The 13,384-nt window shown below is 70.8% G+C and overlaps 1 protein-coding gene across 3 annotated transcripts; it reads left to right on the forward strand.

The window, feature by feature from the left end:
- The first annotated feature begins 687 nt into the window (after positions 1-687).
- Positions 688-11,080, forward strand: IMPDH1 (inosine monophosphate dehydrogenase 1). 3 transcript variants are annotated; one of them, XM_039571554.1, is made up of 16 exons: positions 688-811; positions 3,841-3,936; positions 4,415-4,463; positions 4,849-4,950; positions 5,350-5,424; positions 5,582-5,788; positions 6,446-6,533; positions 7,149-7,348; positions 8,016-8,106; positions 8,443-8,538; positions 9,094-9,237; positions 9,452-9,596; positions 9,671-9,814; positions 9,892-9,975; positions 10,241-10,257; positions 10,466-11,080. In XM_039571554.1, the coding sequence occupies exons 1-16, from the start codon at positions 750-752 to the stop codon at positions 10,564-10,566; spliced, it is 1,701 nt and encodes a 566-aa protein (XP_039427488.1). In that variant the 5' UTR covers positions 688-749; the 3' UTR covers positions 10,567-11,080. The 3 variants fall into 3 exon arrangements, with proteins under 3 accessions (XP_039427488.1, XP_039427487.1, XP_039427486.1); XM_039571552.1 differs by lacking the exon at positions 688-811 and adding an exon at positions 2,088-2,768; XM_039571553.1 differs by lacking the exons at positions 688-811; positions 4,849-4,950 and adding an exon at positions 2,086-2,768.
- Positions 11,081-13,384: the final 2,304 nt, after the last annotated feature.

Raw genomic sequence — 13,384 nt, forward strand, 5'->3', positions numbered from 1 at the left:
GTGTACTGGTGTGTACTGGAAACACTGGGGGACACTGGGGTGTGCTGGGAGAACTGGGGGCTCTGAGAGCCCTGTGGGCTGCTGCGGTGTACTGGTGTGTACTGGGAACTCTAGGGCGCCCTGGGGTGCTCTGGGAGAACTGTGTGCAGTGGGTTATACTGGGAGCACTGGGACACACTGGGATAGCCGGGTTATACTGGTTTATACTGGGAGCGCTGGGCGGAGCAGCACCGCCCCCCCATTACCTTCCTGCCCCTCCCCCGCCCCCTCGCCCCCCTCCCAAATCCCCCGTTAATCCCGGCCGCGTTAATCCCCGGCAGCTGCCGCGGCTGCAAATGGCCCCGGGGGGTGGGGGGGCACACAGACCCCCCGAGCCCCCCCTGCGACCCCCTCGTGTCGCGCTCCCACGCGTGTCCCCCCTGCGCGGCTCGGGAGGGGCCGGAACTGCAACCCCCGACGGGAGGGGCGGGGGGGTCGGAGGAGCGGCGAGTGGGGGCCGTGGGGGGGGAAGCCCCCCTGTGCGTGTCCCCCCCTCTGTGACCTCCCCGCCACCGTGGGACGACCCCCGCACCTCCCCGGGCCTCAGTTTCCCCCGTGTCGCGACCGAGCTCCCACGGGGTTGGGCGGAGCCGAGGGGGCGGTGCCGACCCCCCACGTCCCCCCCCCCCCCACGCCACCGGGTCCCGCCGGCAGCGGCACCCGAGGACCCCCCCGGCACCCGCGGGACCCTCCCGGGATCCCCCCGCGCCATGGAAGCCCCCCCGGAGCCCCCCGAGGGCGAGGTGACCCACGCGGGACACGGGGAGGGCAGGTAATGGGGGGGGTCTGGGGGCTGTGTGTGAGCCGTGAGGGGGGGGCGGTGCCGAGGGGGGGTCGGGCAGTGCCGGGGGGGGCCTGGGCCGTGATGGGGGGTTCAGTGCAGGGGTGGGGTCAGCGTCGGGGGGTCCCGGGCGGTCAGAGCGGGGGCACAGAACAGAGCCGGGGGGGTCCGTTCCGTGGCCGGGCCTCGCGTGGGCTCTGTTTGCACCCTGCGGGTCCCTGTGCTGGGGGGGTCACCTGGGGACACGGGGGGGTCACCTTGGAGGGGGCGGGGAAGGCCGCCCTGGCCGGGGGGTGCGCGCCTGCCCCCCTGCCCGGACCCCGCACCCAATTTGGGGGGACACCCACCCCCCGGCTCTGTATGAGGGTGTCCCCCCGAGCCGGGGGCGGGAGCGCTGAGGGGTGCGGGCAGGGCACACAGGTGATCACAGCTGGGCACACACAGGGCACACACAGGTGATGACACAGGTGCAGGGAGGGCACCCACAGGGCACACACAGGTGCTCACACACGATCACAGGTGCAGGCAGGGCACACACAGGTGCACCCACAGGGCACACAGGTGATCACACAGGTGATGACACAGGTGCAGGGAGGGCACACACAGGGCACACACAGGTGCTCACACACGATAACAGGGGCACACAGGTGCAGGGAGGGCACACACAGGGCACACACAGGTGCTCACACACGATAACAGGGGCACACAGGTACAGGCAGGGCACACACAGGGCACACACAGGTGCTCACAGGTGCTCACACAGGGCACACACAGGTGATGACACAGGTGCAGGGAGGGCACACACAGGTGATCACACACGATCACAGGTGCAGGCAGGGCACACACAGGGCACACAGGTGATCACAGCTGGGCACACACAGGTGATCACACAGGTGATGACACAGGTGCAGGGAGGGCACACACAGGGCACACACAGGTGCTCACACACGATCACAGGGGCACACAGGTACAGGCAGGGCACACACAGGGCACACACAGGTGCTCACAGGTGCTCACACAGGGCACACACAGGTGATGACACAGGTGCAGGGAGGGCACACACAGGTGATCACACACGATCACAGGTGCAGGCAGGGCACACACAGGGCACACAGGTGATCACAGCTGGGCACACACAGGTGATCACACAGGTGATGACACAGGTGCAGGGAGGGCACACACAGGGCACACACAGGTGCTCACACACGATCACAGGGGCACACAGGTACAGGCAGGGCACACACAGGGCACACACAGGTGCTCACACAGGGGCACTCACAGGGCACACACAGGGCACTCACAGGTGCTCACAGGTGCTCACACAGGTGCAGGTGCGGCTCTTCGCTGCCCCATCCCCCGGGGCTCGTTAGAGGCCTCACAAACAACCCCGGGGGGGGCGCGGGGTGTCCCCAGAGTTACCCGGGGCAGGGGGGGACCAAGGGGCGGGGGCACCCAAAACAGAGGAGGGTCCCCCCAAAGGGGATGTACCCCAAAACCCGAAAAAGGGGGCACCCAAAACAGAGCGGGGCACCCTAAACTGAGGATTGCTCCCCAAGAAAGGGAGCGTACCCAAAAGAGGGGGTACTCGAAACAGAGGGGCGCCCCCAAATCCAGGAGGTGCACCCAAAAACGTGGGTGCACTCAGACCAGAGGAACGAATACACCCCCCAAAAATGCGAGCACCCAAAATAAAGGATTGCACCCCAAAAAAGGGGGTGAACCCAGAAGAGAGGCGCACTCAACTCCAAGCCCAGGGGCTGCCCCGCAGAAAAAGGGGTGCCCCAAACCCCAAAAGAGAGCGGTGGCCCCCCCAAAAGGGTGCCCCAAACTCGGGGGTGTCCCTGAAGCTGCCGTGGTGGGCGGGGCTCCCGGCGGGGCGGGGCCGTAGGCGTGGTCCCGGTGCCCCGCCCCCGGCGGCGCTCAGCGCCATGGGCGAGGGGGAGCCCAGGTACGGGCGGGGTTACTGGGGGCACTGGGAGGGACTGGGGCGCTGCTGGGGCGCGCCGGGCGCGGGGGAGCTCCGGGGGCGCTCCGGGCCGGGGACAGCGGCACTGGGGGCAGCCGGGGCGGCGGTGGGGGGGCACAGGGGGAGGGAAGGGCTGTAGGGGGGGCACTGGGAGGGACTGGGGCGTTACTGGGGCGGGAGGGAGCGGCAGCGAGGGGACACTGGGGGTGTTACTGGGGGGCTGCTGGGAGGCGGAGGGGCAGCAGTGAGGAGTACTGGGGGGGTACGGGGCTGCACTGGGGCGGATTCCTGGCGGTTACTGGGGGGTGTGGGGCAGCAGTGGGGGGGTGGGAGGTGGGGGGGGTTCTGGGCTTTACTGGGGGATGCGGGAGGGGCTCCTGGGAGCGCTGTGGGGCGCGGGAGGGGCTATAGTGGGAGCGCTGGGAGGCGCGGGGGCTTCCTGGGCGACACTGGGGGACGGGGGGGCTGCTGGTGGTGCGGGAGAGGTTACTGGGAGCGCTGGGGCCGGTGCCGGGGCACTGGGAGGCGCTGGGCAGGCCGGGAGCGGGGGGGCTGCGGCGGCCGGTCCCGGCCCTGGCCACGCCCCGCGGGAGCGGCCCCGCCCGCGGCCACGCCCTGCGCCGGGAGCGCTGCGGGAGCGCCACGCGCGGGACCCCACGGGAACGGGACAGCCCGCGGGGACCCCCCTGGGGACGCCCCATGAGAGAGGGACCCCCTCAGGAACTGCCCCCCCTCCCCCCCATCGGGATCGACCCCTCCGGGAGAGGGAACCCCCCGAGGTCCCCCAGAGACCGGGACCCCCCTCAGCCCGGCCCGGCCAGCCCCGCTGGGGATGTGGGTGGGGGTCCCAGTCATGGGGGAGCGTCCCTGTCCCGGTGTGAGTGGGGGGATCCTGGGGGGAGTCCCAGTCCTGGGGGGGTGGGGGAGGAATTTTGTCCCAGTGCGTGTGGGGGTCCCAGCCCTGGGAGGTTCCCGGTGTGGACGGGGATCCCGGGGCTGTTCCGGGGGGGGGGTCCCGGTGTGCGCCGGGGTCCTGGTGCCAGCCTCCCCCCAGCATGGCGCAGCAGCTGATCAGCGGGGCCGGGTACGTGCCCGAGGATGGACTCACGGCCCAGCAGCTCTTTGCCTGCGCCGACGGCCTCACCTACAAGTGCGGGTGACCCCGGCCCCAAAACCCTCTGACCCCCCTCAGCACCCCTGACCCTCACCGGCGCCTCCACACCCCCTCGGGCACAGCCCGGCACCCCCAGATGCCTCACTGGGGCCACATGAACCCCCAGGAACCTCCCAACTCCCCCCGACCCCCACAAGGAAGTCCCCGACCCCCCCATGGCAGCCCCAGGGAATCCCCCCAGAGATCCCCCAGTTCCCCCTGGAACCCCATCAGGGACTCCCAGGCCCTGCTCCAAGAACCCCCCCTGCACCCCCACTCTCAACCCTAAAGAACCCCCAGGAACCCCCCGAGCCCCCAGCTCGTGTGTCCCCCCCCCCCTCGGGCCTCCCCGACTCCCCGACCTCGGTTGCCCCCCCAGGGGGACCCTCAAGGGACACGTTCCTCCCCCTCCGCCCGGTGGGTCTGGGCCAGTTTGGGGGGGCCAGGGGGGTCCCAGCCCTTTGTCCCCCCACAGTGACTTCCTCATCCTCCCCGGCTACATCGACTTCACGGCTGATGAGGTGGTGAGTGACCCCCGGGAGCCCCCCGGGACCCCCCCTGTGCACCCCAGACCCCCTGGGTCATCCCTGTGCCGCCCTCCCGGGCTGGCGTCTCCTGGCTCGGGACCCCCTCAGTGACCCCCCTGTGCCCCCCTCCAGGGTGACCTCATCCCCCTCCTGGGCCCCCCCTGTGATTTTGGATTTGGGGGATGCCCATGGGGTCTCTGCAGGTTTTTGGGTGCCCCAACCCTCGAGGAGTTATCAGGGGGTGCAGGGTCCCTGTGGTTTTGGGAGTGCTGGGAGGGCAGGGAGAGTCAGGTGAGGTCGGGGCCCCCCCTATTCCCCAGAGGGGGCCCCCACACCCCTTGAGAGGGGAGGTCAGGATTTGAGGGGTGCCCCCCTCCCCCAGGACCTGACATCGGCCCTGACCCGAACCATCACCCTGAAGACGCCCCTGGTGTCGTCCCCCATGGACACGGTCACCGAGGGGGACATGGCCATCGCCATGGCCGTGAGCGGGGGCCACTGGGGGGGCTGGGGGGACACGGTCACCGAGGGGGACAGGGGGACATTGCCATCGTGAGCAGGGGGTACTGGGGGGGCTGGGGGGACATGGTCACCGTAGGGGACATGGCCGTCGCCACCGCTGGGGACGCCCACATAGGGGGAGGCATCTCAGGGGGCGCTGAGGGGCATCTCAGGGGCTGTGGAGGCGTTGGGGGGTCTGGGCTGGGGAAGATCTGTCAGATTAGGGGGGGCACCCGTGGGTGCTTGGGGGGCACCCAGGGAGCTGGGCAAGGGGGGACACGGGTGGGCCCCAGTCCCAGAGGGGTGCAGGGGCAGAGGGGGGGGACATGGATGCGGGGGGGCTGCTCCCGCAGCCGGAGCTCAGGACCCCCGGCCCCCCCAGCTGAATGGCGGCATCGGCATCATCCACCACAACTGCACCCCCGAGTTCCAGGCCAACGAGGTGCGCAAGGTCAAGGTGAGCGAGAAGGGTCCCCCCCCCGGGACCCCCCAGTCCCGGTGTCCCCTGGGGGCTGCCGGCGCTGGCCAGTGGGGATGAGCTGGTGGCCGCAGCACCCCATTTTGGGAGCCCCCCGTCCCCCCCAGTGACGCTGTCCCTCCCGCCGTGTCCCCAGCGGTTCGAGCAGGGCTTCATCACGGAGCCGCTGGTGATGAGCCCGGCGCACACCGTGGGGGACGTGTGGGACGCCAAGGCCCGGCTCGGCTTCTCGGGGGTCCCCGTCACCCACTCGGGGCGCCTGGGGGGGCGGCTCGAGGGCATCGTCACCTCCCGCGACATCGACTTCCTGCGGGAGAGGGACAGGGCCACCCCCCTGGCCGAGGTGGGTGTGGGGCGGGGGGGCAGGGAGGGACAGGGGTGTGAGGGGTGGGGTGGGATGTGGGGAAGACGTGGAGCGTTGGGATGGGAAAGGTCCGAGGATGGAGGGATGTGGGATGGGATGGGATGGGATGGGATGGGATGGGATGGGATGGGATGGGATGGGATGGGATGGGATGGGATGGGATGGAGAGATGGGGTATGGGGCAGGAGTGGAAGGATGGGATGTGGGGCAGGGATGGGATGTGGGGCAGGGATGGAGGGGTTTGGAGGGTGGTGGAATGTGGGGCGGGACGGGATGGATGGAGGTTGGAAGGATCTGGGACAGGGGCGGGGGCTGCCCACGGCGGCCCTGGAGCCCCAGTGCAGGTGACAGTGAAAGGTGACAGTGACACACAGCGCAGGTGACAGTGACAGTACCCGTGCCTGTGCTGCTGCCTGTGACAGTGCCAGTGCATGTGACAGTGACAGCCAGTGATGGTGACAGTGCTGGTGGCAGTGGAGGTGACAGTGCCTCTGACAGTGTCAGTGCCAGTGACAGTGCTGGTGACAGTGCCGGTGCCAGTGGCAGTCCTGGTGACAGGGAAGGTGGCAGTGCCAGACAGTGCTAGTGCCAGTCCCTGTGCTAATGCTGGTGACACACGGGTCGCTGTGTCCCCAGGTGATGACCAAGCGCAGGGACCTGGTGGTGGCCCCAGCCGGTGTCACCCTCAAAGAGGCCAACGAGATCCTGCAGCGCAGCAAGAAAGGTGCAGGGGAGCACCTGTCACCCCTGGAGGCACCTCCCTGTCACCCCTCCCTGCCCCCAGAGACATTTATCATCCCCCTGAGGGCACCTCCGTGTCACCCCTTGGGGAACCCCCACAGCACCCCCCAGGTGTCACCCCCCAGGGGTCACCTCTGCTCGGGGGCACCATCCTGGCCACCCCCTGGGGGTTGTCCCCTGTCCCTGTGCCTCTCCCCGCACGCCCCCATCCCCAGGTGACATTGTCCCCGCCGTGTCCCCAGGGCCGCTGATGGTGACCAGCACTGGTGAGCTGGTGGCCGCCCCATCCTCCACGGCCCCTCCTTGTCCCCGAGGTCAGCCCTGTGTCCCCCATTCCCGTCCCCGGGGTCCTCTCCATGTGCCCTCACCCCTGGCGTCACCTCCATGTCCCCGTGTCCCTGCAGCCCCCCTGGGTGACCCCCCGTTCTCCCCCGTGTCCCCAGGGAAGCTGCTGATGGTGACCAGCAGTGACGGGTGGCGGCCGCCACCGCCCTGTGCTCGGGATCCCTTCCGTGTCCCCTGTCCCCGGATTCCACCGCGTCCCGGGCTGCCCGGCTGTCGCTGGCCCCCGGTGACGCTAGCCCCGCGCTGTCCCCAGGGAAGCTGCCGATCGTCAACAGCCGGGACGAGCTGGTGGCGCTGATGGCGCGCACGGACCTGAAGAAGAATCGGGAGCACCCGGCAGCCTCCAAGGACGGGCGGAAGCAGCTCCGGGTCGGGGCGGCCATCGGCACCCGCGAGGACGACAAATACCGGCTGGACCTGCTCGTGCAGGCGGGCGCCGACCTCGTGGTGCTGGTGCGTCACCCCAAAACCGGGGGGGACCCCGGCACGGGGGGCTGGGCATGGGGGACCCCAAAAACCGGGGGCTCTGAAAAGCAGCGGGGTGGAGGGATGAGGGTGAGGAAGGGGATGGAGCTGCTGGGGCGGGTGGCATGGGTCTCGTGGTGCTGGTGGCTGTGGGGGGATCCCCCAAGACGGGGGGATGAGGGCGCCCCAAAGAATGTGAGACCCCAAAATGGGGGGGATGAAAAGGGGGCGACACGGAAATGGGGGGGAGCATCCCAAAAATGGGGGGGATGAGGATGGAGGGATGGGGTGGGGTGGAGCTGCTGGTGCAGGCAGGGGGGTGGGCTCAGTGTGCTGCTGTGGGGGACCCCAAAAACCGGAGAGAGAGAGAGAGGGGAGGGAAAGGAGAGGTGGGAATGGAGCTGCTGGTGAAGGCGGGTGGGTGCGGGGGAACCCCAAAAACCGTGGAACCCCAAAAGGGAGGGGATGGGATCTGGGGATGGGGATGGAGCTGCTTGTGCTGAGCGGCGGTGCCCCAAAAAAGGGGGGGGCTGGGGGTTATCCCCCTGCTCACTGAACCCCAACGCGCTGCTCCCCACGCGGCACCCCAACCTCCTGCCCTGCACCCCAAAACCTGCCCCGGCCCCCCCACCCCGCACCCCAAATCCGGCCCCAGGACTCGTCGCAGGGCAACTCCCGGTACCAGCTCAGCATGATCCGCTACATCAAGGCCAAGTACCCCGAGCTGCAGGTGGTGGGGGGCAACGGTGAGGCCCCAAAACGGGGGGGACACGGGGACTGCCTGGGCTGCGGCTTGTGGGGGCAACGATGAGTGAGGGAAATGGGGGACCCCAAAAGGGGCGTGGGGGGAATGGGGGCGGGATTTGGGGTGATCCCTGCAGCAATGAGGTGGGATTTGGGGTGCCGTTTTGGGGGGGCTGTTTTTGAGGTGCCTCCCCATCATGGTGGGGCAGGATTTGGGGAGGGTGGGGCAGGATTTGGGGTGCCACTTTTGGGCTGCTATTTTGGGGTACCATGTTTGGGGTGCCCCCTCACAGCAGGGAGGTGGAATTTGGGGTGCCATTTTTGGGGTGCCCCCGCAGTGGTGACGGCGGCCCAGGCCAAGAACCTGATCGACGCTGGGGTGGACGCGCTGCGGGTGGGGATGGGCAGCGGCTCCATCTGCATCACCCAGGAGGGTGGGTGAGACCCGCGGACCACCCCGGACACCCCTAGGACACCACCCCCCAATCCCAAACCCCCCGGGACCCCCTGACCCCACCCTGGCACCCCTGGACACCCGTGCAGTATCCCCGCTGTCCCGCTGCCCCCGTGTCCCTGTCCCCATGATGGTGCCCCTGTCCCTGATCCCCTGTCCCTCTGCCAGTGCTGGCACGTGGCCAGGCCATGGCCGTGTCCCTGACGTGTCCCTGTCCCTGATCCCCTGTCCCCGTGATGGTGTCCCTGTCCCCATGCAGTGCTGGTGTGTGACCAGGCTCAGGCCACAGCCGTGTCCCTGACGTGTCCCTGTCCCTGTCCCCATGCAGTGCTGGTGTGTGACCAGGCTCAGGCCACGGCCGTGTCCCTGACGTGTCCCTGTCCCTGTTCCCATGCAGTGCTGGTGTGTGACCAGGCTCAGGCCACGGCCGTGTCCCTGACATGTCCCTGTCCCTGTCCCCATGCAGTGCTGGCGTGTGGCCGTGCCCAAGCCACGGCCGTGTCCCTGACGTGTCCCTGTCCCTGTTCCCATGCAGTGCTGGCGTGTGGCCGTGCCCAGGCCACGGCCGTGTACCGCGTGGCCGAGTACGCGCGACGCTTTGGTGTCCCCGTCATCGCCGATGGTGGCATCCGCAGCCCCGGGCACGCTGTGAAGGCGCTGGCACTGGGAGCCTCCACCGGTGAGGGCACGGGGGGGGACAAAGGGGCCACTAGTGCCCTGAGGGGGCACCCTGAGGGGGTCTCACGGCCACCAGCCCACCCTGGTGCCCCCAAGGGGACCCCACACCCACCAGCCCGTACTGGAGGTGGCCCCACAGCCCCCAGCCCATCCTGGTGGGGGTTTCACGCCCCCCACCCCGCGGGGGAGTCCCTGACGGGGTGTCCCCCCTTCAGTGATGATGGGGTCGCTGCTGGCGGCCACCACGGAGGCCCCGGGCGAGTTCTTCTTCTCGGAGGGGGTGCGGCTGAAGCAGTACCGGGGCATGGGGTCGCTGGACGCGATGGAGCAGGGCCCGGGCAGCCAGAAACGCTACTTCAGGTACCCCGGGGGGGCCGGGGGTGGGGGGTCCCGCCCCCCAGCCGCCCCCCCAGCCCCTGTGTGCCCCCCCGCAGCGAGGGGGACGCGGTGAAGGTGGCGCAGGGCGTGTCGGGCTCGGTGCAGGACAAGGGCTCCATCCACAAGTTCGTGCCGTACCTGCTGGCCGGGCTCCAGCACGGCTGCCAGGACCTGGGCGCTCGCAGCCTCTCGGCGCTCCGGTCAGTGGGGCTCGGGGGGGCAGGGGGGGGTCTGAGGGGGTCCCGGCCGCCCCCACAAACTCCCCCAGCCCCCCCAGGTCGATGATGTTCGCGGGGGAGCTGAAGTTCGAGCGCAGGACGGTGGCGGCGCAGGTCGAGGGGGGCGTGCACGGGCTGCACTCGTGAGTGGGGACGGGGCTGGGGTGGTTTTGGGGGCTGTGTGGGGTACAGGGGGTGGGGGGCTTTAGGGAGGGCTGGGGGGATTTTGGGGAAGCTGGGGGAGGTTTCGGGGGGGCTGAGGAAGGCACCACTTCAGATCCGACTCGTAGGATCCCCAGTTGCCCCAGTACTGGGTCTGGGGGGGCCCCCAGTGTCGGGGTGGGGGGTTGGGGTGTGTGGGGGTTCCTGTGCCCCCATAACCCTCCTCATCTTCCCTTCCCCCCGCAGCTTTACGGTTCTGCCCCGTAAGTACCCGCTCGCCCCCCCAGGATTTGGGGCGCTTGGGGGGACCCCCTTTACCCCCCCTTTTATCCCCTCCCTGATGGACGGGGGGCCGGGGGAGTGGGGGGGACCCCCAATCTCCCAGCCAGGATCTGATGGGGTTTGGGGGTCCCAACACCCCGGAGGGGTTTGGGGGTGTTCCCTCTCTTTGACCCCCCTCTGTGCCCTCAGTTCCGAGAGCCGGCTGCCCTGAGGAGGGGTCCCCCCGGGCCGGCGCCCCCCGCCCGGAGCCCGCGGGGACCCCCCCGGCCCCCCGACACCGGCGCTGCTGATGCTGCACTGGGATCCCCGGAATGGGGACCCCCCCGAACCCCCCCCCCCGAGCACAGGGGGTGTGGGGACCTTGGAAACCCTCCCGGGATTGGGGGTGCGGGGAGCCCCCAAACCCCCCCGGGGCACCACAGGGGAGAGGGGACCCCCAGAGCCCTCAGAGATGGGGGTGCAGGGACCCCCCAAAACTCCCCGGGGCACCACGAGCCTGCGGGACCCCCCAGCCCTCTCCGGAGAGGGGGGTGCAGGGACCCCACAAACCCCCAGAAATGGGGCGGGGACCCCCCAAATCCCGCGGGGACCCCCAAACCATCCCTGGCACTGAGGAGTTGCGGGGGCGTGTCCCCCTGTGCCCCCCCGAGTGGGGATGGGGGGACCCCCGCAGCCTCGAGGGGACCCCAGCACTGAGGGGACCTTCCCAGCGTCCCGGGGACCCCCAAGGGTCCGTGGCCTCTCGGTTTGGGGGAACCCCGGGCTCGCTGTGTCCAGGGGTCAATAAAGTCTTGGAGCATCGGAGCCTGGGCTGTCCCTACTCCTGTCCCCATCCCTGTCCCCGTTCCCTGGCCCTGCCCCATGGCTTTCCCCGGCTCTGTCCCCGTCCCTGTCCCCGGGCCTGTCCCTGTCCATTGGCGCTGGCCCTGGCCCTGTCCATGGTTCTGTCCCCTGTCCCTGTCTTTGTCCCCGGACCGGCCCTGGCCCTGTCCTTGGCCCTGTCCATGGTCCTGTCCCCCAGCCTGGCCCCTGGCATGTCCCCGTCCCTGCTGGTGGCACCAGGAGCAGGGGACACAGGTGGCACCGGGGGGGGACATGCCGTGACACGGGGTGGCACACATGACACGGGTCGCACATACATGATGGAGGGTGGCACACGCGTGACACGGGGTGGGTGGCACATGCTGTCACACAGGTGGCACATGCGTGGCACGGGTGGCACACGTAGCACGTGTGGCAAAGGTTGTGACACACCTGGCACATCTTGGCACACACCTGGGACCCCCCAGCTGTGGGAGCCCCCAAATACGGGACCCCAAATGTGACACCTTCCCAGAAGCCCCCCACGTGTGGGACATCCCCCCAAACATGGGACAACGCCCCAAATATGGGATCCCCCCAAATGCAGGATCTTCCCCTCGCCAAATGTGGGACCCCCTCCCGCATGGGGGGCACCCCCAAGTGTGGGAGCATCCCCCAAATGCGAGACCCCCCTCAAATTTGGGACATCTCCCCCCACATGTGGGACCCCGTCCAAGAGGAGGACCCCTCAAACATGGGAAGCCCCCCAAATGTGGGACCACCCCAAAGGCGCCCCCTCCGCTCCAGCCGGGCCACGCGGCCCCGCCGGGTCCCGGTGCCCGCGGGGCGGGGGCGGGGGCTGGGGCGGGGGGAGCCCGGGGGGCTCGGGGGGTGGGAGGAGAGGAGGAGGAGGAGGAGGAGGAGGAGGGGGGGGGGCTCGGCCCGCCCCTCCCGCCGCTGCCGCCGCCGGGGCCGGGCCGGGGCTGGAGCCGCCGCCGAGGCCGGTGGGTGCGGGGGGGGCGGGGGTGGGTTTGGGGGTGCGCGGAGGGGTAGGGGTGCGGGGGGCTCGGGGTTGGGGTGCCCGCGGTGCGGGGAGCGGGGGGGGGCCTGCCCGGGGGGCGATGGGCGCTGCAGAGCGAGGGTTGGGGATGCGGGGTGGGGAGAGTTGGGGGTGCCGGGGTTTGGGGGTGCGGGGCGTTTGGGGGTGGGGGTCCCCGGGGGGGCGCAGATCGCGACGTCCCGGCTGCCGGGCGGAGAGGTGAGCCGGGTTTTGGGAGTGCCGGGGTTGGGGACCCGGGTTTGGAGGCGGGGGAGGGCGGGGGGAGGCGGGTGCGGGGGTGCCCGGGGGATGCGGGGTCCGGGGGGTGCGGGGTCCCGACCGCGGGGCGGGGGTGGCGAGCCGGGGTTTTGGGGCTCGGGGGTGCCCCCCCCCCCAACACCCCCGAGCTCGGACCCCCCCCCCGCGCCGCCCCGCGCGCGCTGTCCCACGCACACGCGCTCGCACGCGCCGTCACGCGCGCGCACACGTGCGCACTCGCACCCACGCGCGGGAAGTGGGGGGAGCTGCGGGGGGGGCGGGGGGGCGGGGAGGACCCGGGAGTGGGGGGTCGGGGGGCGCGTGGGAGCGCGAGGGGGGCGCGGGGTCACGGATGGGCGGGGGGGCGCGGAGGGGCGTGCGAGGGGGGCACGGCCGGGGGGGCACCGGCGGGGTGCGGGGGGCTTAGGTGGGCGTGTGAGCAGGGGGTGCGGGGGGCTCCGATGGGGTGCGGGGGGGCCGCAGGTGTGCGAGGGGGGCGCAGGGGGTGCCCACCCCGGGCTGTGCCCGTGCCCGGTCCGTGCGCGCCCCCCCCGCCGTGTCCCTGTCACACGCGTGGGCACAGCGGGAGGGGGCGGAGCGCGTGTGATTGTGACCCACGGGTGACACCCGGGGGGCGCGGGGACCCCCATTCCCGCGGTGGGGGGTCGTGGGGCTGGCGGGGGCGGGGGCGGCAGTGCCGGGGGGTGGCGGGTTCCGGGAGTGACCGGTGCGGGGGTGTCCCGTGCGGGGGTGGCAGGGCCGGGGGCGGCAGTGCCGGGGGGGGGGGTGGGACAGGTTCCGGCGGGTGTCGGGTCCGGGGGTGCGCTGCGGGGGTGTCGTGGGCGGGGGCCGCGGGTCCCCGCGTGTCACTTCGCATCCGTCGTCCCCGCGCCGCCGCCGCCCTGACGGGCGCGGTGTCACCCCGCGGCGACAGCCCCTGTCACCCCGATTAGGGACTGGCGCGGGCGGGGGGAGCTCCGGGGGAGGGGACACCTCCGCACGCCCCCGCG

The sequence above is a fragment of the Corvus cornix genome, chromosome 1A (genome assembly GCF_000738735.6).
Source record: "Corvus cornix cornix isolate S_Up_H32 chromosome 1A, ASM73873v5, whole genome shotgun sequence".
In the NCBI taxonomy this organism is placed as follows: domain Eukaryota; kingdom Metazoa; phylum Chordata; class Aves; order Passeriformes; family Corvidae; genus Corvus; species Corvus cornix.

Coding starts and splice junctions, on each gene's coding strand:
- IMPDH1 (XM_039571552.1), top strand. CDS start 2,494: ATGCGAGCACCCAAAATAAAGGATTGCACCCCAAAAAAGGGGGTGAAC. Junction 2,769..3,840: donor ATGGGCGAGGGGGAGCCCAG/GTACGGGCGGGG, acceptor GCCTCCCCCCAG/CATGGCGCAGCAGCTGATCA. Junction 4,464..4,848: donor ACTTCACGGCTGATGAGGTG/GTGAGTGACCCC, acceptor CCCCTCCCCCAG/GACCTGACATCGGCCCTGAC.